The 23,284-nt window shown below is 46.1% G+C and overlaps 1 protein-coding gene across 1 annotated transcript in view; it reads left to right on the top strand.

The window, feature by feature from the left end:
• LOC144093993 (uncharacterized) overlaps positions 1-21,297 on the top strand; it is a 58,068-nt gene extending 36,771 nt beyond the window's left edge. The window contains exons 8-15 of the mRNA XM_077627812.1: positions 2,929-3,074; positions 7,979-8,074; positions 10,783-10,866; positions 10,956-11,103; positions 17,715-17,830; positions 17,930-18,100; positions 20,236-20,356; positions 21,138-21,297. Of these exons, the coding sequence (XP_077483938.1) occupies positions 2,929-3,074; positions 7,979-8,074; positions 10,783-10,866; positions 10,956-11,103; positions 17,715-17,830; positions 17,930-18,100; positions 20,236-20,328 (854 nt within the window). The 3' untranslated portion in view covers positions 20,329-20,356; positions 21,138-21,297. The remainder of the gene's footprint in view (positions 1-2,928; positions 3,075-7,978; positions 8,075-10,782; positions 10,867-10,955; positions 11,104-17,714; positions 17,831-17,929; positions 18,101-20,235; positions 20,357-21,137) is intronic.
• The last annotated feature ends 1,987 nt before the right edge of the window (positions 21,298-23,284 follow it).

The raw sequence follows: 23,284 nt of genomic DNA, 5'->3' as shown, positions 1-23,284 counted from the left end.
TGCAGGGAGAGATGCGTGTCGAGCCGCGGGTACCGGCGCTCAATCCACCGTGCCGCTGCGCTCCAACTGTGCAGAAACACTCGCGGCGCGCATTCTCAGTGGTATATTATAGCTTGCTCACTTACAGTCAGGTTGCGGTGACAGTTTATGGGAGTGTTTTTACTAAGCCGGAGTGCACAGGCACCGAACGAAAGCACACCTCCCCCGTGAACCCGTGATGTGACTTCGTCTCCGCAAGCACGCCTTTGGCTATCTCCACTGCCGCTACACCGCTGCCGTAGAGGAAATATTCCTTTGGCCCTGACTATGAGGCACACTCACAAAATTTTAAGAGAGAGAACAGGTTACGGGCGTGTTTCTAAGCTTGAGTGCGCAAAGCACGGAGTCCGCTGCGCACGTCGCGGGTTCGCGTCGCCTGCTGCCTTCGCTTGCTGGAGGTTGCCCACAAGCGACAGAGCGAACGCCAGCCGTCGCCGCCGCCGTCGCCTTCGCGTTCGCGTGAGTTTTCGCGTACATGGAGTCCAGGCTTAATGCGGGCGCACCTTCGTAATGGACTCAAGACAAAATGTAATAGATTATGTATTACACTTCCCATAGCATCTGCATGTTACCTGTAGAGAGCATGTTTAGTTATTAACGAGAGGAAACAAGCTCCATGAAATTATTATGCAATGGACTCATTATGAACATTTGCAGTTCATACAGTACACAGTCTATAAATGCATATCACACCTGTATCAAGCGAATTTATGCAGTGAAGGTACGAAACAAGCTCTATAAAATTTTACTAATTATGAAGCCTAATTGCACCAATTCCACAGAATCCATTTTGACTGCGAACAGAGCTTGTTTATATACTGAAGTCTGTAAACAAGCTCTAATATTTGGTGCATTCTGAAGTTTTGCCAAGCGAATTTCTTAACATCTGTTCTGTATACGAACAGAGCGAGTTCATATATTGAAGGCACGAATAGGCTCATTATGAAGTTTTATGGTGCCAATTCTATTGAATTTCTTTTGCCTGTGAAAAGAGATAAATTGTCTATCAGGTCTCGTTCAAGAATAAATCGACTTTGTAATGGGCTGTCTAGATAATCAGAGAGTTCCTAAAGAAATCATTACAATCATTGGGCTCCCTATACATGTTCGAAAGAAACCGGACACCCGTTTTCGTAAGAGTTACACTGGTCCTGCAAAACAATTCCAGCGGACACGTACTCACAGAGGCGAGATTTAATATTTTTAATATAGGATCGTGATGATCTTGCTGGCTCTGTGAGATATCCACGCCTGCTAGAAAAGAACTCCTGTAACTTACGTTGTAATAAAGATACGGGCACACAGATTGAGTGAAGTTAGATAGGTAAATTGAAAGGCACCAAATTTCATGTTTTCCAGAATAAAGCAGCAGAGTTGTAAAACAGCAGAGTTGTAAAAAAAAAAAGCCGCAGGGACGCCTAATTGCCGTATGTGTTGAAAGTGCGATAACATTAAAGCTGTTGATGCTTTTACAAAAAATGACGTCATTTCCAACATGGTGGCGTCATTTCCCTCCAGCCAATGTGCAGATTCTATGAACGACGACACATCTTGTTACCGATGAGGTTTTTAATCTTGTAGTATTAAAACAATCGTAAATTCTAGTTCGCTACCCGCTTTTAGCGGTATTAAAATATTACCAGTACGAATTACGCGCAAAATATACTCGGTTTCTTCAATTACGGCCTTTTCAATTAATGTGTTATGATGACCGTTGGCGGACAGGAGCTCTTGCATCCTGTCGTTATGTTGCCAGTTCTTCCGCCTGACAGCATGTTCACGAACGATATTAGCGCCTTCAAACAAATTTGTTGGGATCGCATGCCTCACTAGCGAAGACCATATTTTGTATCGTCCTCACCCAGACAGCCTCGACAGCCTCACACGGCGCTCGGATTTGCGGTTGCAGACGCGCGTAGTGCGAATGAGCGAAAACACACACACACACACACACACACACACACACACACACACACACACACACACACACACACACACACACACACACACACACACACACACACACACACACACACACACACACACACACACACACACACACACACACACACACACACACACACACACACACACACACACACACACACACACACACACACACACACACACACACACACACACACACACACACACACACACACACACACACACACACACACACACACACTCACACACTCACACACACACACACACACACACACACACACACACACACACGCACGCACGCGCACGCGCACGCGCACACACACACACACACACACACACACACACACACACACACACACACACACACACACACACACACACACACACACACACACACACACACACACACACACACACACACACACACACACACACACACACACACACAAAGCTCCGATGCGATGCATGCCTGAGACCAGGTCTCATGGTCGCGCAAGGCCCGGGGCCGGACGCCAATGGAGAGGGGGGACGAACGCTGCCTACCGCGTACGCTTTGAACCACGCCATCCGGGAGCAAATTTAACTTGTCAGCTTTTTTGAAATATGTTTTTGCTTGGTAACATCGACAACGTTTCAGAGACGGAACAGTATAGTTTATTCTGTATACCAGGGTTAGCACGCGACAGAGCGTGCTGAAGAAATATTGGTCTTCGAAGTTTTGGGTAGTTGAATATGTTACGTTGCGAGTGAGCATTGTGAAAAAACAGTTTATTTAGAGAAGAAGCCTGGCGTGGGGCCTTGGCAGATAAAAAAGGAGTAAACAGTGTAAACGCAACTGAAATATCTTCAGCGGTTTATTGTTTTTTAAAATTCTTTTTCGAGGCGAAATCAATAGGTTGAAACACCCACAATCAACACTTGAAACAATATCTTTTTCTCCAGGCCTCACTTATCTATCAGACATGGCTACTTCTGAGTGTCTATTAACGAAAAACGATACGACTTACTTCTGGAAGTACGGAAATGGCACAATTAAGTCTTCCGAAGAACTTTTCGGCATCAGCTCGAGCCTACAATACAAAGGAAAGGTAAGCCCAGTCAAAGCTGCTGGTAGTTTTTGTATGAAACAACGGGCTGTATGAAACAGAGCACAACAAACTTCTAAGTTGGTAGCATTAATATACAGACCTCAAATTATTTAAAAGGACTTTCGGCGATCGGGCTGCTCACAGTCTAAGAATAAATCAATGATCTGTGGCAGCAGCATTCAAAGAAAGGGGGATCTTAACCTAGGTTGCCTTTTAGCATTCGTTAAGCCTCAATGAATGTATAGAAGACCGGAAGCCGTTTGTTGGAAATGTGGGATGAGGGGTGGGAATCTTGGCTGTGTGTTGGCCACAGAGGCGTCCCGTCCCGTCTTTTCTTCGTCCCTGTCTGAAAGTTGTGCGGTTTCCATTTTAAGCTGTCATAAATTACCAACTACACCGATCAGCCATACCTGTATGTTGCTTGGGTCGGCCCTGGTCTTGTCTGGTCTAGATGGCTCTGTAGAGCCTGAATACGTACGCTAATTTTCACAGGCCCGTGAGTGTGTGGGCGGGACCTTTCGAAAGGATGACCCATGCTTTGAAGGAGGGGACGTGCTTAGGTCTTCTCACGTCTCGTTGTGCGGAAAAGTCGGAACAGTGCCGCACTGTGTGCGATGTATGGCGCTGCTTGAATGCAATGCGAGAACCATGCTATTAGTGGTCAGGGTGGAGTTGCACTTCAACGCTTTGTTGAAGTGCACCCACTAACCGCCAACTTCGTTGAGGTGCACACACGCCGTTGAACTGAGCTTAGAAGGCGTCAGGACCTCGATCTTGCCGGGTCGTACGCGCATGGCTGTTTTTTTTTTTCAGCCTTCCGTAGCTTGCGAGGAGTGCTCAGGTTGCAGTGTGTATGGAACGGAATTCGGCTGGGAGGCTGATGCTAGTCCCCTTTGAGGCAAACCTGCAGGAGGCGGCGAACATAGTGGAACGTTATGCTTGTCGCTGCGGCCTCCGATGCTCCCCCCAAAAGTCTGAACACCTCACCAAAGTGCACAGCCAAAATTTCATTCTCTCTTGAGACAGGTCCAATATCTGAACATATCAAAGTACGTGTACTGGGGCTCTTATTACATTAACACAGACGGTCAGAAACGGCATTGGCTAAACTCCATAAGGTGGGAAACCAGGTGGGCCGCATGGTCCGCCGGTTTTCTAACAAGCGCAGGGGGTTACGATGCAAGGACGCCTTGCGACTGGCGCATACACTTGTAACCAGTCGAATTCTATATTCGACTCCATACCTCCAACTGCGGAGGCAAGACGAGGATGCACTCAAAGTCATCCTCCGCAGAATGATTAAGCGGGCTCTGGACCTCCCAGCGAACGCCTCCAACCAGCGCCTCATGGCGCTGGGCATGGTGAACACATTTCGGGAGCTCCAGGAAGCCAATTTTACCAGCCGATACACACGTCTCTCGAAGACATCGTCAGGTCGCCGTCTCCTAGCTTGCGCGACTACACATCCAACACACCACTCTCATGGAAAAGCGCGTATGTATTCCACCCCAGTGAAGATGCGTCTTCCATGTGCGCCCTCTTCCCGCGAACATGAACCGTGAGGACCATAATGGCGGGCGTCTGGCGCGGGCGGAAGCCTTGACCCTCCACTAGGGATCGAAACCAGGCGTATTCTACGTGGATGTCTCCGGCCCCCATTATGGGAGATGATACACGGCCGCAGTCGTCCATGAATCCAGAACAGTGAGCGGCCTTACTTGCGGAGCCCGTGACTGAACACACGCGGACGAGGTCGCCACTGCGTTGGCTGCATCTCATCCCACTTCCAAGACAATTATTTCCGACTCGCGAGGGGCGTGTCGGAATGTCGAGCAGGGCTGGTTACCGTACCTCGCCTTCCACCTTCTCCAAAACAGCGTCCACACCGGGGACCCCGCTCACCGGAATATCGCTTGGGCTCCTGCTCACTTGGGCCTTGAGGGAAATGAGGCAGCGGACACCGCCGCCCGCGCGCTCTCTCATCGGGCATTCCCCTCCGACCCCGACGATCAAGAATTCTAATTCACTCCGGCTTACTCCTTCAAAGACATTGTTTTAGACTATCAATCTGGCCGCGGCCTGTATCCCCGCCCTTGTAAAGGTCTCTCAAAGGCGAAGGAGCGGCTTCTGCTCCGTCTGTATACTAATACCTTCCTGTGCCAGGCAGCTCTCAAACACTTCGACCCTTCTTTCTCGGGCAGCTGTGCGCATTGTGCGGAGGTCTTCGGACATCTGCCACATGGTGTGGGCCTGCCCCTTCAACTCTGCTTTCCCCCCTAATCAAAACCCCATCCGGGAGGACTGGGAGGCGACCCTGCTCGGCTGCTCTGACCTACAGGCCCAAAATGCCCTGGTTGAGCGCGCCCGGGCAGCGGCCGACGCCACTGGGGTCCCGTACTAGGGACCTCTACCTAGTGTTTGTGAGGGCTGGCCTCTTAAAAGTCGGTCCAATCATACCTCCCTGCGCTTTTTTCCGAGGCAATAAAAGTCTTTCACCACCGTCACCCGCTAAGTTAGCATAACGCCCTGATTCCTAGACTGTGTGCATGTTCGTTCCCATGTGCGCCCTTATCACCAAGGCACTGATGTCTACCAATTTTCCGCCAGTCAGAAGTCTTGAAGGAGCAAGGCGGGTATCTCGGGAATGTTTTGGGTCGTCAGCTGACGGGACGAGTGTGAATGCTTCCATCGAACCAAGTCTTGAGATGATCTTGCGCTTCTCATATATGGCCACATTTTGCGAGCAGATAAGTATTGATGTCGGCAACAGCCGACACTTTGGCATGAATATCGGCAGTCGCAGTATCCGCTCTTGCAAGGATGTTGGTTTTCTCTCGCAGGAAGTTAAGGTAGGACGCTTCGTGAATATCTGGTGTTATTTTTGCTAGAGCTCCATGATACTCTGGGCGATGGGCTCTCTTACGTGACGTAGCTTTCGGTATGTGCGCTTTGGAAGTGGTTTGGTCAATACCATTGCTGCCAAGGTCACGGAACATCGAAGAATTCTCCGATCAACGTCAGCGCAGCGTTCATAGCTTTATGTGTGTCGAATGTATGAAGTGTTTTCCTTTAACCTGTGAGGTGCCGCGATCGTCTTGAACTGCTTTCGTTTCTTCAAGGATATCATTAAGCTTTAAATTCTGACTGAAGCCTCTCGAGCATTTCGTACTGGATTGACACCGTAGTTCTGTTACCGCTCTGAGAAGCTGGTAGAATAGCACCTACAGCTTTTAAGCCTATTCCTTAATGATCTCATAGTTGTAAGCCCCGTAAGTTATGTTACAGATGAGCACCGTTGTGCTCAGAGTTCTGATGTTGCATGCCAAGACAACACGCATCCTGTCGCCTACTCTCTTCAGCTTTAGCAGAGGATTCAACCGCTGCTTCACCGCCTTTATCCAGGTCTCAACGTTTCTCCCAGTGTTGAATTCCTCCCAGAATACGTGCGGATTCGTACATTGGGGCGCAATAATCATGTTATGTCCAATATGTTTGGACAAAAATTTTGAATATTGAAAAATTGTGAGGCACTGGTATGGAAATATTGAAATTAATTGTCTAATATTACGATGTGTAGCAATATATTTCTTTTAAAGTTTTCCCATCGCTCTCATGGTGCAGATAATATTGGCAAAGAAAACCAACGGGGAACGCTTTTGACCATCGCAAAAACATTAATTGCAAAAAATACAAGCCTGTCGATGGGAGATATGCGGGTATCACCATCATCAGCCTGACTACGCCCACTGCAGGACAAAGGCCTTTCCCATGTCTCTCCAATTAACTCAGTCCTTCCCCGGCTGCGCTCACCCTATGCCCGCAAACTTCTTAATCTCATCCGCCCACCTAACTTTCTTCCGCCCCCTGCTACGCTTGCCTTCTCTTGGCATCCACTCCGTTACCCTGAAGGACCAGCGGTTATCTTGCCTTCAACACGTTTTGGCAGGCTGGTTGGTTAAGCATCTTGAATAAACAGCGCGAACAAAGACGAGCATTACATGGCCTGCCCAAGCCCATTTCTTCCTTTCGATTTCGAATTGGACGTCATTAACCCGCGTTTGTTTCCTCACCCACTCTGCCCTCTTCCGGTCTATTAACGTTGCACCTACCATTTTATTTCCATAGCTCACTGCGTTGTCCTAGCTTGAGCTGAACCCTTTTCCTTAGCCTTCACGTTTCTGCCTCGTAAGTGAGTACTGGTATATTGAAATCTTACAACATAAAAAAATGCGTTCGTAAACTTTTTACCGTTCAAAAATGCCTTTGTCCAGAATCGCTGGGTATGATTGTTGGCGGATTTAAATAGGCATTACTTATCGTCTCAGATTAGGAATGCATGTGAATAGCTGTACTTCAGGAGCATGGAAAGTGTTAGCAATTTTTGTGCTTCTGTTTTAGTTCTCTGCTAGATTTACGGTAATTTCTTGACGCCAGACTCCTTAGATTAGGACTTAAATACAAGGAAAATTGAAGGCCCGAACGCAGATGGCGCTTGTGTCACTGGAATGCGAGGAAATATAAGGCTGAGTATAAGGTCAGGGAGCTACGTCGCTAGCCGTTCTCCTCCAGAGAAAAAGCCAACTGACGACAAACAAAACAAAAATTTAAAAACTGAAAATAAATAAATACTATTAATGGCTCGAAAGACTCAAAGTAATAAACAGAAAATTGGATGCTTAGTGCGGTTGACCAGGCCTCAGAATTGACAGGTGAGATGTGGCTGCTTTCTTGCTTGAAAATGATCTATTTCATAAATGAAACTTGTTACGTAGGATTTAGCAGCGCATTGCCTCATTTAAATGACAACCGCTTCATTTCTGTTTGTACTTCAAATGGCATCTGTTGCACTTGTTGAACCGATTATTTTGTTCATGTGCTTTAAGGTCTTCATTGCATCTATTTAGACTATCATCATGGGCGTTGAGGCAGAAACATGGACGGATTTGATGAAGGATCCCGACCAGTGTACGATAACAAAAAGAGAGCTGTCTTTTTCTTCAGTAAGTATTCCCTGAGGCGAAACTCGTTAATAGAAACTTTTGTGCCAAAGCCTACCAAACACAACTGTTGAGAAAATTTCTTGATGTTCTAGCTTACATTTATTGCCATCGCCATCCTCGTTCTCATAAAGGTTTGGGCTAATGGCTTACAAAGGCCTCGCCCAATGATATACAGCCTTCGTCGAAAGTAAAGAGTCCAAGCGGTTTCCTTCCGGGCTGTCTTCTGTGGCTGGTTATGAATCGTCAACGTTCCGAATATCTTGAAGGTGAAAGGTACTCTAGTTCTCATTCCCCCTGAAGTTACACTTCCACGGATGCTGTCAGATCCACACTGCATGGCTTAGAAGCAAACCTCTTGGGCTCTTTCCTTAGGATACAGGTTGTATAGTCTTTGTCAAAAGTGTACAACCCAAGGTGTCTGCTTCCGAGCTCTGCAGTGCGGCTCCCCTTGCATACTCAGAGACCCTAACCTCACGAATGAGGGAGGAACTTAAGTCCTCGACCCTCCCAAGCTTAGGACGGTCAAATATGCCTAACAGCCCCGCTACACGGCTTGGAAGCAAACCCCTTGGGGTGCATATTTTTGTCAAAGACTCTACAACACGCCTGTCCTGTGCCGCCCTCGGCTGCCCTGTCTTCACAGATTTTCGAACGTCATTACTACGCTTGAGCCTCTGCCCCATCCAGCTAAGCCCGGAAGCTCTGGTGACGATAGCATAACCTTTACTCAAAAACGGCTATCTATTCCAAATATTTTCAGTTGACAATAACCACCTAAAGCAAATTTGTACGGTGGATAAACAAACTGACTAGTTCAGATAAAAAGGGGTATATTAATATATTTTGTGCTCATGCCCAGTTCAATGCACTTAGGCAAACTTACAACACTGAGCAGTGCCACATATGTGCACTATCGTCGCTTCGTTATTAGTTTCACTTCCTCCGCCGTTAGCTTGACGGAGGCGGTGCCTGCACGCTTATCTTCGCCAGCCTCTAAAATCTCAAAAGGCTTCTGTCATCTCTCTTTCCTTTTTGTCTCGCGCTCTAGCAACGACTGTGGTTTCTTGAAAGCAAGGTGCGCCTTTGTGCCTTGCGCAGTGGGCGGCAAGGTGGCCAGGCTTCGTGATGCGGTCAAGGTTATTGAGATGCTCCCTCAATCTGGTATTCAAGCACCTGCCAGATTGGCCAATGTAACTTTTGCAGCATGATATACAATATACCATTATTTATTGACAATTAATACGGTATTTTGGTCAAAACGTTTTAACTGATTCGCAATTTGGCTTCAGGTTCGGCAGGTTATCAGCGAGACACACTGCGGAACTTGCAGAAAAAAAAAACTTACTGTTGCGGTTTTCCTTTATTTCAGAGAGGCGTTTGGCTGTTTGGACCACAATATTATAATTAACAAATTATATTCACGTGGGATCCGCGGGAAGCCATCCCTATTACTTGAAAGTTATCTCAGTATCAGAACTCAGTGTAACCGTACACTATGTAAATTCTGGATTTCGACCAATACGCTTTAGTATAACGCAAGCAAGTGCACTTGGGCACTTGTTGTTTAATGCATTCTTTTTCGATATCATTAAAAGATACAACACGGTTCAATTTATTATAAACCACACCACACTCCGAATTGTAACGCCGCTCCAGATAAGTTATCAGTCTGGTGTCACTTAAGCCAAATCAAACCAAATGCAACCAAACCACTGCGATAATAGTTCGGGCCATTAATAAAGGCCTTCACCACAATTCCGAGTTAAATTTTGAAGGGCAGGTCACTCCTAGTGTTGAAGAACATAAAACACTAGGAGTGTCACGATATCGTAGCCCTACGTCTTTAAAATGCTAAGTTCGAATTTATAGGAAGTGTTGCATTCAGAATCTAAATTATCGCAGTTTTGTGTGAGCTAAAACAACAACAACAAAAAAACTAGCACGAATAAAGTGCTCATGCCAGAGAAAAGAATAGTTCGTCACGTTCCCAATACTGAAATATGTACAACTACAGCCGCATTCCGAGCACATAGAGTTATCCGCGTAGAAAATCTATATAAATTTCGTTTTTTTTTGTAAGCAGTGAATTTTATTCCGTCCTTGTCACTAATTATTTATCAGCTTCGGCATTTTTAGAATTAGGCCAGACATCAGTGCACACAAGAAATCGGGATATATAGACAGTACCATTTCTCGCCCAGCAACTAAAAATTCGCCCAACTCATAAGGCTCCCCTTTACTTTAAATACGTTTGAAAACACTGCTGGCTAGAAAGAACTCCGGAGCTATTTTGTTCAATTGTGAATAAGTATTTAAGCTTTGGTTACCTATGCGCTATTTCCTAATGTATTTCCATATCTTTGTTTCGAATGACTATGATGTTCTTTTATTTCCTCTTAATTGCATTATTGTTACATCTGAGTATAGTCGCGATGCTTTTATGTTCCTTGTTTCTTGATTTAATGTGCCTTTTATGAGTTTATGTTTGTGTACAATTATGATTGTTCTTAGTTTTTGCCACACTTGCTGCACGCTGTGCCTAGTGGCGGTTTCCTTGAACTAGTAAGACTTCCCTTTTATCCAACCCCCCCTCCCCAAAAATATCTGGTACAAGGAAATTGAACTGAATTGAGTAGTATGTGCGAAAATCATGGTTAACGATAAAAACTATTTTACTGTTGCAGACTAATTTGTTTTTCTCCTTACAGCACAAGAAAAGAAAAGACCCGTACACCAATAAGTATTTATTTTCCTTTCTTCAAGAATCAACCTACAAGGAAAAATGCAAGCAGGTGTGGACACTTCACTGAACAAATCAGATTCGCTTCTCTTGGTAAAACACGCAATTAACTAACGCAACGGGCACACTCTGTTTTCACAGGAACAGGCCGCTCGCGAATTTACGATTCAAGATGTAATTGTCAAAAATTATTTGGAATTTAATTCGCATGCGCCAGAGCAACACGTATTTGGGCAGCATGCTTGCATACCGGAGGAACCAACTGGCTCATACTACATCAATTTCAAACGTAAGCCTAAATTGCCTTTATCGTTTTCGTGATGTGCTGGTATTCTTCTGTACAAGGGTTCTCATGCAAATTGCTTAAAGGATCGGGCTTCCTGTTTTTCTTACCAAGCTACATAACTACAAAGATGACGGAAGCCACCAGGCACCGAAACCAAGGAGCATACAAGATGTATTTTTTAGTTTTTTTTTAATTTGTGGTTTTCATCAATGGGAGATCCACCGGCGGCATGTGGTTGTTTTTTCATCTGCTTTTTTAAATGTCCTATTAATGAAAACATGTATGCCATAAGGAGTACCCCTTTCCATTCCCTTGTCTGCTGAATAATTACAAATTTTCAAATCTGATGGCTATCCACAATTGCCTTTCAAACGCCAGTAAGGCATCATTTTTCGGCGTTTAACGTAATCAGTCTGAATGAAATCGGGGCTGCAGCTACCCAATGTCACGAGTTTTTCTCTTTCAGGACATAGCAACAGAAAAGCCGAATTTCAGCTCGAATTGTGGCTTCTTTTTAAGAGCGCTGAAAAATACATGCAGCTGACTTGCGTACGCTATGAAGCGAAGTAAAGGATCGTCAATAGGTTCATTTCGATCTTTCGGAAAACGAAACTTTTTCCCCTGGAAAGCGCATAAAGCGCCGCAGAAGTTCTGCGGATTTCCAGTCACCCAGTTCCTCTGCAATTAGTAACTGCTTGACCGCTCGCTGTCTAGACTGTCTAGCTCCAGCTTGGGATAGTCGTAATGGGGGTCATCCGGTGGGTAGAGAGGGATGTCGATGGCGATAGCTGGCATAGCAGGTGGGAGTGAACCGACCATGTAGTCATACTCGGCTGCTTGAGATGTCATGCGACACCAGTGAAAGAGGATACGCAATTCTAAGCTACGCAATTGATTGTCTTCGACTGCTGGCCAGAACTGGGAAATATTGAGGTCGGAAGCGCTGCAGACAGGATGTGAAGGAGGCATCCTGGCATCTTAGGTCGGCGGCACCATGACTTGCGGGGTAGTCGAGCGACTACTTCTTGGGCAGTAAGGGCGTTTTTACCTTCGTGTAGGTCCAGGCTGAAGCCGGTTCGTCGCAATGGTGCGCTCCACCAGGTCCGTGTAACCAAATGAAGAAGCGAAGCGTTAGCGGTCTTTAAGTAGTAGCATGTATTTACGGCACCGTTGTTAAACGATTAAGGGAACGCAGCTTCGCACCGTGGTGTCGCACAATCGAACGCGCGTGCAGTCTAGCGGTATGCGGGGTGTGCCCAAGGACAGGCATCGGCGTCGTCCGCCTGAACGGATCTAGCTTGCGATAATTATGCGTGATTGCATGATTTCCTTTACAAGGTTGCTGGAAGTTAGCGAAGTGATAGAAAGATAATTCCAAGGCAGATTACGATACTCCCTAATGCGAAATTTTAGCCAGCTCTGTGTGCTTCGGCGGCGCCAACGGCAGGGTCCTCTCGACGGCGCGATTATGCCTCTGCTTGGGCATCTTGTTTAGCAGCAGAGGACGACAAAGCTTTTCCATATATTGCATCGCTCATTCCTCAGAGAGAACTACCCGAGATTATTAACGCAAAAGCATTACTAGGCTGCGTCGACAGGGATCGTGTCCGCAAAACATGTCTGCAGCAGTTGTGAGGAACTAAAACAGATAGCGCCGAACGAATGGTTGTGATCTATAGACTACGACGTGAGGTTGATGTCGAAAAAAAATTTTTTCAAAATGGGATGAGTTGCTATATAATTAGAGCCAAAATGTACAAAAAGTGGGCGGGGCCAGAGCAAAACAGGCGCGAAATTTGAAAATGCCAGAATTAGGCGGAGCTACAGCGTAGCGCCAGATTTGAAAAACCCGAAGCGTGGACGGAGCCAAAGCGTGGCGCCAAGCTTGAAAACTCGAAATGGGCAATCACGTCACCAGTGATAAGTTATCGATACGTAACCAAAGTAATTCATGATCAATAAGTTATCGAGGTAAAGAGAAAAAAAAGGAGCAAAGAAAGGCGTCGAGTGCCGAGGAGGCGTCAATGCTTTCGCATTACTCCAATGCGGGTTACCGCAGTGAACGTCAACGTTTTTTTGTATTGTGTTATATAAGCAGACGATTTATACTACAGACCTCCCCTCCCTTAACCACTCTGCCCTCGTTCATGCAGTGGCGATGGACGACGGCATGTACGGTGCGCTTAAAATCACTAGGCGCGCCTGCGCCACCAATCTGGCGCCATCTATGAGCGAGCAGCGGTACTCTAGTTCGCCCGGTTACGCCGACGGCGTCACGGCTCAACCCATGAACGGGCGCTTAAAAAGCTGCGCTCTAAAATGACAGCTGATTTGGATAGTTAATCAAATGCGAAGTAGGTGCGCTAGCACTGCTTACTCCTGCTATACTTTGCTATGCATTATTACACTTTGTTATGGATCAGCACAGCAGATTTTCTAGAGTTTTGGCATCGCCACATCTTGAGCAGTGAGAGCAAAGGGGATAATCCAAGTGCAAGGAAGTGCGCTTGAAGGCGAGCGCTTGTTAAGGCGCGGAGGTGAGCGCAAGCTGCTTCACGATGCAGCTAATGTGCAGCACGGAGCACCCGATGTATAGGGAGCACTTCGCGTACATGCCAGCTGCTCGTGGAGGCTGACGGCCGACTGACTCATGGAGAGAGATGCCGAAGTTGAGGGAGCGCGAGCGACTCACGTCCACGGCGTCCGAAGTCCCCAGTGAGAATCTCCCACATTGGCTGCAGCGGTGTCACTGCGCCGTCTCCGCATTGCTTAAGCCGCGTGACGCGCGCGTCGCCACGTGCTGCCCTTTCGCGCTTCAAGGTCACCGCGTGGCTTCGGACAGACCCTGGGGAAATGGTGGACTGTGGCCGCGATTGTATCCTCTAGGGCTTGCGCGGTACAAAGTATTGTGTTATCTTGCACAGAAGGGGGACGTAACGATGAAAGAAAGACGTTGTAGCTCTTACCGTTGGTGGATACACAGATCCATCTCCGCAAGGAAAGGGAAGAAGAGAAAGAAAAGCTCACGAGAAAAATCACGCTATTGAAAGTGCAGGTGATCCATGTAGCAGCCATAAAACTGCCAAAGCATTAGGCGGTCACGTAAAGCTAGCAGGTATATTTGCCTTTCTTTTATAATATGTCAGAGATAGGAAGAGAGCTTAGCGGGTCAGGGAACAAACGCGAGCTAATGATATCGCAGGAGCCGATATGGTTCGCGAACAAACGTGAATTAATGATATTATAGGAGCAGAGTTGATCAGGAAGCAAACGCGAGCTAATGATATCCCACTGGAAATCAAAAACAAACAAGCATGGGTAGGATATGTAATGCGAAGGCAAGATAATCGGTGGTCGTTAAATGTAACGCAGTGTGTTCCAAAAAGAGAGGACAAGCGTAGCACGGCGTATCTGAAAGTCAGGTGGCTGGATGAGATTAGTAAGTTCGCTGGAATAAGGTGCTCGCTGCGTGCACCTGGCTCAGCGATGCGCAGAGGTAGAACATCCGCCTCGCGTGCGAGGACCGGGGTTTGAATCCCGGTGTCGCGCAATTCTCCACCGGGTTAAAAGAATAGATCTGCGCGTTGATGGAATTGAAAAACCAGGTCTGGAGTGCGGCCAAATCTCGGTGACCGGAACCGAAAACACACTCCCTCGCAAGAACACGATTTAGCCACCATGGTGTAGTACTTGGTCCCAGCCTCCTATATGGGAGAGGGCGTTGCCCTGCAGTGCGCGTAATCGGGCTGATGATGATGAGATGAGCTTACATAAGGTTAAATGCAGTGATATGGGAGAGGCCTTTAACCTGCAGTGGACCTAGTTAGGCTGATTATGGTGATGGTGACAAAACAATTAAGTTAATATTATTTTAAAAAATTGCTTGGGTTACATGATTGTAGTGCAGCTGAAGAAACCACAAATGGCACTGCGCCCAGAAAGATGATGCAATAGCACTAAGTTTTGAATAAGTTGGCAGTGATCCGTGCAGTAGAATGGTATCAGTGCGCAAAAGACGAAGACAAACCGGAAGAAAGTTTTGCAGCGCCTGTCTTGTCGTGTATGTTCCTTCGGGTTCGTCTTCATCTCTTGCGCGCTGCGATCATTCTTCACCACAGAAAGACGGAAGTGGTGTTACTTATAAACGTATTTTGCACGCCTAAAACTAACACTGCGAAATAGCGTGTTGATATGCTTGGGGTATCGGGACCGAGGTCTTCACCGCATGACGATGAACTCTGCAGACGACGGAGGGAAGCCTTCAGGAGGGTTGGTAAACTTGAAGGTTTATTTATATATTTACAAGAGAAGCACGGAGACCAAAAGTCAGAGATGAAGGGCTACATATTTACAACAGAACCAGGGAGACCCAAAATTCAGAGATGGAGTCCCGTGAAACCAGCCAAATCGCGGCTTAAATACAGTGGATATTCCCTAGGCACCTAGCTAGGGAAACCGGTGGCTGATCAAGCGTCCAATTTGCAGACACACTCTTCATAGTCTCTTCCCTAACCCTGTGACCGCTCCGCCCCCACAAACACGTGCACAGGCGATAGATAAGGAATCCTGGCGCCTTGAGGTCCTGGAATCCTGTTTCCGACCGGTTGAGCAGGTGCATAAGGTCGTTGGCTTAGCAGGCGGTGATCCTCTCCGTGTAAAGATGCGTCCTGACGCCCCCGGGCATTCCAGAGGGTAAGATGAATCAGCCGTGTCCGCCCCCGCTTTGTCTGGCTGCGCAAGCGCAAGCGAGCGAGGCGGGTCCGGTGCCTTTGTTCGGGTCTTTCTGCTGGTCCACGTGAGGGCGCAGTTCGGGAGAAACGCCGCATTCCATACTCCGGACGAAGGGATGAGAGGCCTTTCGTCACAGCTCACCGTCGCCAGAAGCCGTTCCTAATCCTCTTCTAAGGACGACAGCACCTTTGGGTCAAACATAGTTCGATGGCGCCTGCCGGGCTCGTCTGTTCCCGCTGTCGGGGCCTCCGATCACAACAGTGTTCATTTTGCGAGAAACATCACTTTGGCCAAGTGGAATGTGTTTCGAATAGTCGCCTCCGTGCTCTTAAACACTATTTGTAACTACGCCTGCACTCAATCTGTCTCGACACGGTACAACTTAGTTGTGCCTCCTGCTACTGTCAGTCGCATTTAGAAATGCCTAGCCATGTTCAATTCCTTTGTTAGGTGGCCCGACGTGAGACACTTTTGGATGCTAGGAAAGCGCCATGGTCATCATTTGCCTTTGTCCTCGTATAGATGTCCTACGCTTTGCCTTGAAGGCAGTCTTAAACCTGCCCAACATCAGGCCTCTTCCGGATGTGGAAATGTGTGGTTCATAATCTCACGGTTCTCTGCCTCACAAAGCTATTCGACTGCTGCTAGGATACCTTTGGTCAAAAGGCCTCGTCGGTCACTCCTCGCAGTCCTCTTAATCTCTGCAGTTTCCACACCTTTGTTCTTTTTTTCCGTTTTCGCCAAGTGCCAAACGGAAAAACTCGAACCTTGCCTTTTTTTTTGTCCCCTTTAAATTTCTCGCCTCTCATTCCACACACTGAAGGAAATGAATGCCTTCTGAGGGACCAGGAGATCATGAACATTCTCGAGCGCTGTGCCTCAACCTGAGCAAGGGCAAGGGCGCAGTGAGATAATCAAAGAGTGGGCAGTTCTGCTAGCAGCAACGTCGTCATCGGCGCCATAGTATTGTGCTTAGTACTCATCTCCTTCAACCGCTACAGCTGATTACAACCGTGACCGCGCAGTCCCGGCCACGCGACGTCAACGGCCAACTCGGAGGCGTTACTATGCGAGGGATATTCGAAACAGGACATTTCAGATTTGACGTTCTTAATATACGGCATGAAAACTTCAATAATTAATGGCATAGTTAGAAAATCTGCATCACTCTTAGTTTCCCTTGATGCTCAGCAATTTTCTAGCTGGTTCTTTCTCTGTGTTTTCAGTGTTTGTCACTCAAAACAGTTAGCTATAGCTAATAAGTTTAGATATTCTGAACAAGAATACACCAACTGCAGTAAGAGACTTGCTGTAGGCGCCCCTGCTTCAATTTGTGCCCACAGTGCGTTGCAATTTACTGATATACGTCTTGGCTTGAGTTAGGCTTCACACAACACGTGGAGCACAGAAGTAAAAGTGGGGCGGGAGTAGCGTGCATATCCCCGATCATAAGCTGTACTGTATAGTTACCGCGACTTCACAGTCAAGGCGCGGCTCCGTTGTGATCGGAACCCGCGCTGCCCGCGGCAATTCGTATTATCCTTTACAAAAAGGAAACTCACTCGAAAATGGCTACATTGGGGAGTCTAGTCACTTCCCAGGTTTAAAATTGTCCAAAATGTTTAGACGAGGCGTATTTTGGTTGAATGCCTAGTGCAAATGCAATCTGCGAACATATAACCATAGCTACATGCCTCTCAAAAGCATATTCATTTAACACAAAGGACCCCATAAAAATTGCCCAACAAAATCCCAGACATGAATACTAAACTGCTCCAGGTCATCCCACAACAAGGCCTATTTCTCGGCGGTGGCATTATTTATTCATCGTTGAAGCTTCCATCCACTGTAACTGACGATTTCGAGCATCTTTTTTTTTTCAGCTGTAAAAAAGTGTGCCCTGGATGCTGGCAACAAGACCCGATTCTTGACAGTTTTTCGTAAGAATCTGTCCGGCGCTGTTGGTTTAAGCACCATTCTATCGCTGCAAACTTTTCACGTGAGTTTAAGCCTACGTGCACTCAAGCACTTGATACAGCATAAATTTAAATAGTGATTTTTGTATGCATCCTTGTTTCTGCTTTATAAATGTTTTCAGTTTAGGTGGATCAAGCAGGACGAACTATCGGTAGGATTCTCTTTCCATGGAGGAATCACTGGAGAGAAGACAAATGAGACATCCTTTACTGCTTTAGCTAAGCAGGAGGCTGCAAGTCCCAAAAAACCAATAATGGTTAGCTTCCGCCTTAGGGCAGCGTCGGAATCAGATGTAAGTTTTCTCTAGCTGCTGTTCACGTGCTAGTTCTTAGACATATAACTAAGCAGAGTAAAATGTACGTCAAACGGTTTTTGGCAGTGTTTTTGTCTCTTGTGCTCCCTGTTATTGCTCCTCACTTACTGCTTTCGACTGTATTCGTCTTTGCTTTCGTGCCTCACAACCTGTTCTATGCCATGTTCATATACATTCATTTAATGCACGTGCGCCTTCTGTTTGCCTGAGCTCTTGGGCTGCTGCATCTCCAGTTTCTCTGACTTTGTATGAGATCCTAAAACATGCCGAACTAAGAAATAAATATCGCCTTGGCTCGTGCGTGATTGGGAGATGGTTTTTTTTTAGGCTGCTGATAAAACAGTTGATTGGTGATTGGACAAATCTAGGACTTCATGGCCATAATAAAAAAAAGAATAGACGATCAGTGCGATTGGACGGCTGATTATACCTCAGCATTAGCGTCTCCCCATTTGAAGCAGCCGCTATAGCTAATATGTTCAGACCGGGCGAGCGGGGGGCGTTGCCCACTCCCTTAATCACAATTTAACGCCGTACCGTCTCTCCACTATCCCGATCCTGTCCACCAAACACAGTGCGACACCCCCTGCCACCTTTCCGCTCTTCCCCATCCATCGCCCCCCACTCTCTCTTCTTCGTCCTTCCCCCAATTTACCTCTCCTATCCTCTGGAAATGGAGAGAGAGATTTCCTTATCTTTACTTTGCCAACTGCTATCCGAGGCTTCAGGTTGAGCACGGACGGACGGACACATTTTTCCAACAAGGAGATTCTATTCCTTACGCATTAGAAAATGTGGACGCTTATTTTCCAAGCACCGATTAGCCTGAGGCTGGCCGAGCAAGAATTCTTTTTTCCTGGTATTTAGTCAAACATTGCGGTTACTGAGCACTCATTCTATAGCTTTAGTTGGACACCGAGTGAAACCCTCAGCTACAATACGGTGATATGTTTAGTGATTTAAGCGGAAACACAATGCGACAAAATGAGAGCGTCGTGATTCTATTCGAGTGTTTAGAACCGCAATCTCAACACTACATGATCGTCTGGAATAAAATTACAGCCGGTTAAAACGAAGTAAGTGCAATGGATTAACGTGATTAACGGGTACTACCATTACTTTACACAGTTGACTGCCTTTTTCTCCGTCAAAATAGTCTTTCTTACTATTTAAATCTGTACAGTTGGCAGCCACTTAGGACGCGGAGAGCCGAACGCTTCTTTGTCGCCTTATTAGCTCTTTTATGAGTGCGAGAAGCCTCCAGAAATAATAGCCACGAGTTATGAGGCCCACATGAAAGATTCGTTCGAGCCTTTCAGTGACACAACGAAAAAAATAATTACTCTACCCTGTTTTGTGCTTTACGCTGATTCATTATTGTGGAAAGTTGTGAAAAGTGAAAAAGTTATCTTCAACGAAGGGTTATAACGTACGCCCTGGCTTATTAGACAGATATGAAACGTTATTGTAGGCAACTGTTTTCAAGCACTTGTTTCTGCCCGTATGACCATATAGAAGTTTTGACTTATTTATTTCCATGAAATTAAGTATACGGAATCTTGAACACGCGTTTTATATCTGCGCGCACCCCTTCAACAAGGTTCTCCTCTTGCCAATGGAACCAAAGATGTAGTCGAAGTTCTGCACATTGTGCTAAAGGGACCCTGTGGATAACCCACTACAATTTTTGTTCTCGGTAAAAATTATTTCTTTGGCCCTCATTGGCTGTGTTGATGTTTGCTCCTTAACAAAATACTCAATCACTGCTGAGAAAATCGAGTTCAGAAATTATGCATTTTTTTCCTTCACTCGATTCAAACTCACGACGCCGGACAGAAACGGACTCTGTGATCACTGTTTGAAAACTAATGGCGGTGCATCCTAGACTCAGAGATGAACGTTACAAATTGGTGAAAACTGATGGCTGTGGCTGTGCCTATGCATTTATCCTTTAGTCTTGTTAAACGCTAAAAAAAACATAGTTTTATGATAGCCTCTTTGTCTTTATAACGCAGTGATCTATCTACACAGGCCAGATTAAAATTGCCTTAGAGTTCGTTCAGTGGATATGTTCTGAAGAACTTGACTAAAATATTTATTTCTGGCGTTTGCAGGACTGCAGTTGGCGGTCACATCTATTTCACAAGATGCGGCTGACTGAAACCCAGCCGAGTACAACCTCAACGGTGAAAAAATGTCAGGATTGAAACGTGTGTTTCACGCCCACTGCACATGGTGAGTATGATAGTTGTCAAATGCGTGGGTGAGCCCACAGGGGGTCGGCATAAACACCAGATGATTTTGCAAGAGTGCTTGAGGGCCATTGACTGTATACGCACGTGTGGAAGGGCCAGTAAATGAACGTGGGAAAACACGAATATACAAATTCGAAAGGAAGCTTGTAAGTAAGCCTGCGAACGATAACAGTTTTTGACGTCACTAATTACAGGGGCCAAAATTATGAGATTGTTTTCTCATGTAAGCTTTCTATCGGGTGCAATATCGTCATCAGAAATACGAAGGCAATATACTGTCATATTTCGTCTTGCTTGCAAGCTGGCTTTGGCATAACAGCAGACAGCAGCAGAAATTGCCGCTGGGTTTCATTAAACTGATCGCACATTCTGGGACACTACAAATTAATTACATGGATGTCTTTGGCAATTTAGCGCCTTCAACAGTGCTATTCCACGTAGTTTGCTACCAAATTATGCACCTAAAATTGGAGACCAAATCAGTCGTCTTTCTAGTTGGAAGCAGCATATATGCACACATCTCGAATAGGAATCCTGCATTGGGTAGGAAGCTGGCGGTCGTCTACCACAGATGACAGAGCAGCGCATGCCGCAAGCTGGAGGATAACAGAAGTAGTGAACGATTTTTCCCCTGCCGACTCGCTGTGTTGCGAAAACCATTTTTTCTTGCCGACTTATTGATGGCGAAAACACACTTCGTATCCCGTCTCGAATCAAGGCTGCCTTGCTAGTTTATTTTACCCGCAAAATTTATTTTTCAGCATGCCTCACAGGTGGTTCAAGCGAATGGCACGAAGTGAGGAAAAACAAGGAAACATGTTTCGCCCTCCATTGCCCTTCACTGAGCAAGTGATGACGGGAAAGACTCAATGTTAAATACAAGCTTTTTCTAGGTAACGAATAAATACCAAAATTTCACAGCGGGAGAATGAATTCATTTATTATGTGCACTTCTTTGAAGTGCTACTGGCAGAATTTTTCACGTAATAAAAGTACTGGTGAAGAATTGTGTCCAGGATGGCAAGCATAATATAGGGAACCGGCTGATAATAAACTGACCGGTCAGTCGATCGGCGGCGACTCGGTCGTTCGTCGGCATATATGTGGGTCGATCGATCGAATCAAAGCAAGCTTTATTTCTGCCCGAGAAAGTATTTCAAGGCTTCCCTACGAGGAAAGCTCAAGTGTACAAATGGTACTGCTTCCCGTTTTCTGTCGGTTCTGAGAAGTATCCTGTTGTGAGCGAGATGAACGGAGGCGCGTGCACGGTAAGGCCACGAAGGTATACGCGGGAAGTATGCGTTCAAACTCTGGCTGCAGAGGCTGCATAGGCATGATCCTGTAAGTGTTCCGCTACATAGTGGAAACTTTCTGTTCCCGTGCTTTCTCTGCATTTCTGGCACCAGAGAACTCACGCAGTGACGCTTAGCGTGACGCTTATCATCACTGCGTCACTTCTATTACGCTAAGCGTTACAAGAACATAGCGACTCTTCTATAGCATTAGCACGCAAAACTCCACGTAATAGCACTCGGAAAGCATATTGCTACAGCAAAATCCAGACAACGCCGCCTGAATATGCCGGTGAATCGCCCAGGCGGCGGAGCAAGCGACGCTGTTCGGCGCGCCCTGATACTTCTTGAAGTACAACTGCTTGGACTCCGCAGTTGCACAACAAATACATTAAATTAAATTAAGAATTAAAATTGAAAACTGAGATATTAAAGTTAATTAGTGAATCTCAGTTAGCAAAATGGAATTGCGTGATAATGCTCACCTTGCCGTGAAGTCTACCTGCGTAGACCGCACGTTCGCATTTTTTACTGCTTGAAAAAAAAAAATATCTCTATGACAAAACAATAACCTGGTTTGGGACTTAAAATACCTGCCACGTTTTGAAGATAGTGCTTCACCTTAATGGGATCGAACACAGCGGATCAGCAGACGTTCATAACCAAAGAACTAGGAGTACTGGAAACGACTGACCATTTTCTTGGACCAGAAGGCAAGAACACACTTTCTTCAATAAGGATAAGTTTCAATGGATAGAGTGGTCGGTAGGAACTCCAGATGGCCGAAATACACGAGCCGGTTTTGCATCTAGGTTATACCGCAATGTCAATACAAAGTGGGATGATTGTAATGATCAATAATTTAATTAACTAAAATCACTTAGCCATTTTTCTGTTCACTGGAATTACCCGCCGCGGTGGTTCAGTGGTTAGCGCGCTCGGCTGAGTCAGAGGACCAGAGTTAAATCTGCAGGCCATCTCAATAGAAGCGAAACGCAAAAGGCAGCAGTGTGCTGTGCGATGTCACTGCACATTAAAGAACTCCAGGTGGTCGAAATGAATCTGGAGCTGTTCACTACGGCACCTCTCATGTGTTGGTTTGGGAAGTTAAACCCGACATTTTCACAGTTCCCTACAGTTAGCATCCACATTAGTAATGAAAACTTTGACGCCGCAGTAATGATCTGAGCCCTTGTTTCGATATATCAGCCCAAGGAACCCGCTGCAGTGTCTCTGTGGTTTTGGCATTTACGGCTGCTAATTACAAGGTGCTGGGACCAAATCGTGTCCAACATTCTTGCGAAAAAATTTTGAGTATCGAAGAACTCTAAGCTACTGGTATAGAAATATTGAAGATAATGGTCCATTCTTTTGACATGTAGCAAAATCTTTCTTTTATAGCGCTTCCATTGTTCGCATGGAAAAGTTAGGACTGTCATAGAAAACCAATGTGGAAAGCTGTTGACGATAGCGATCACGATAATAGCAAAAAAATGCAAGCCTGCCAGCTGGAGATTTGCGGATTTATTGATTGTTATAGTAAAATCTTACAATATATGGGAAAATTACGCTCACAAACTCTTTTCCGTCCAAAAATGCTTCTTTCCACAAATGTG

This window comes from Amblyomma americanum, chromosome 6, assembly GCF_052857255.1.
Source record: "Amblyomma americanum isolate KBUSLIRL-KWMA chromosome 6, ASM5285725v1, whole genome shotgun sequence".
In the NCBI taxonomy this organism is placed as follows: domain Eukaryota; kingdom Metazoa; phylum Arthropoda; class Arachnida; order Ixodida; family Ixodidae; genus Amblyomma; species Amblyomma americanum.
The sequence above is the reverse complement of the archived record's forward strand: the minus strand, read 5'-3'. Positions and strand labels throughout refer to the sequence as shown.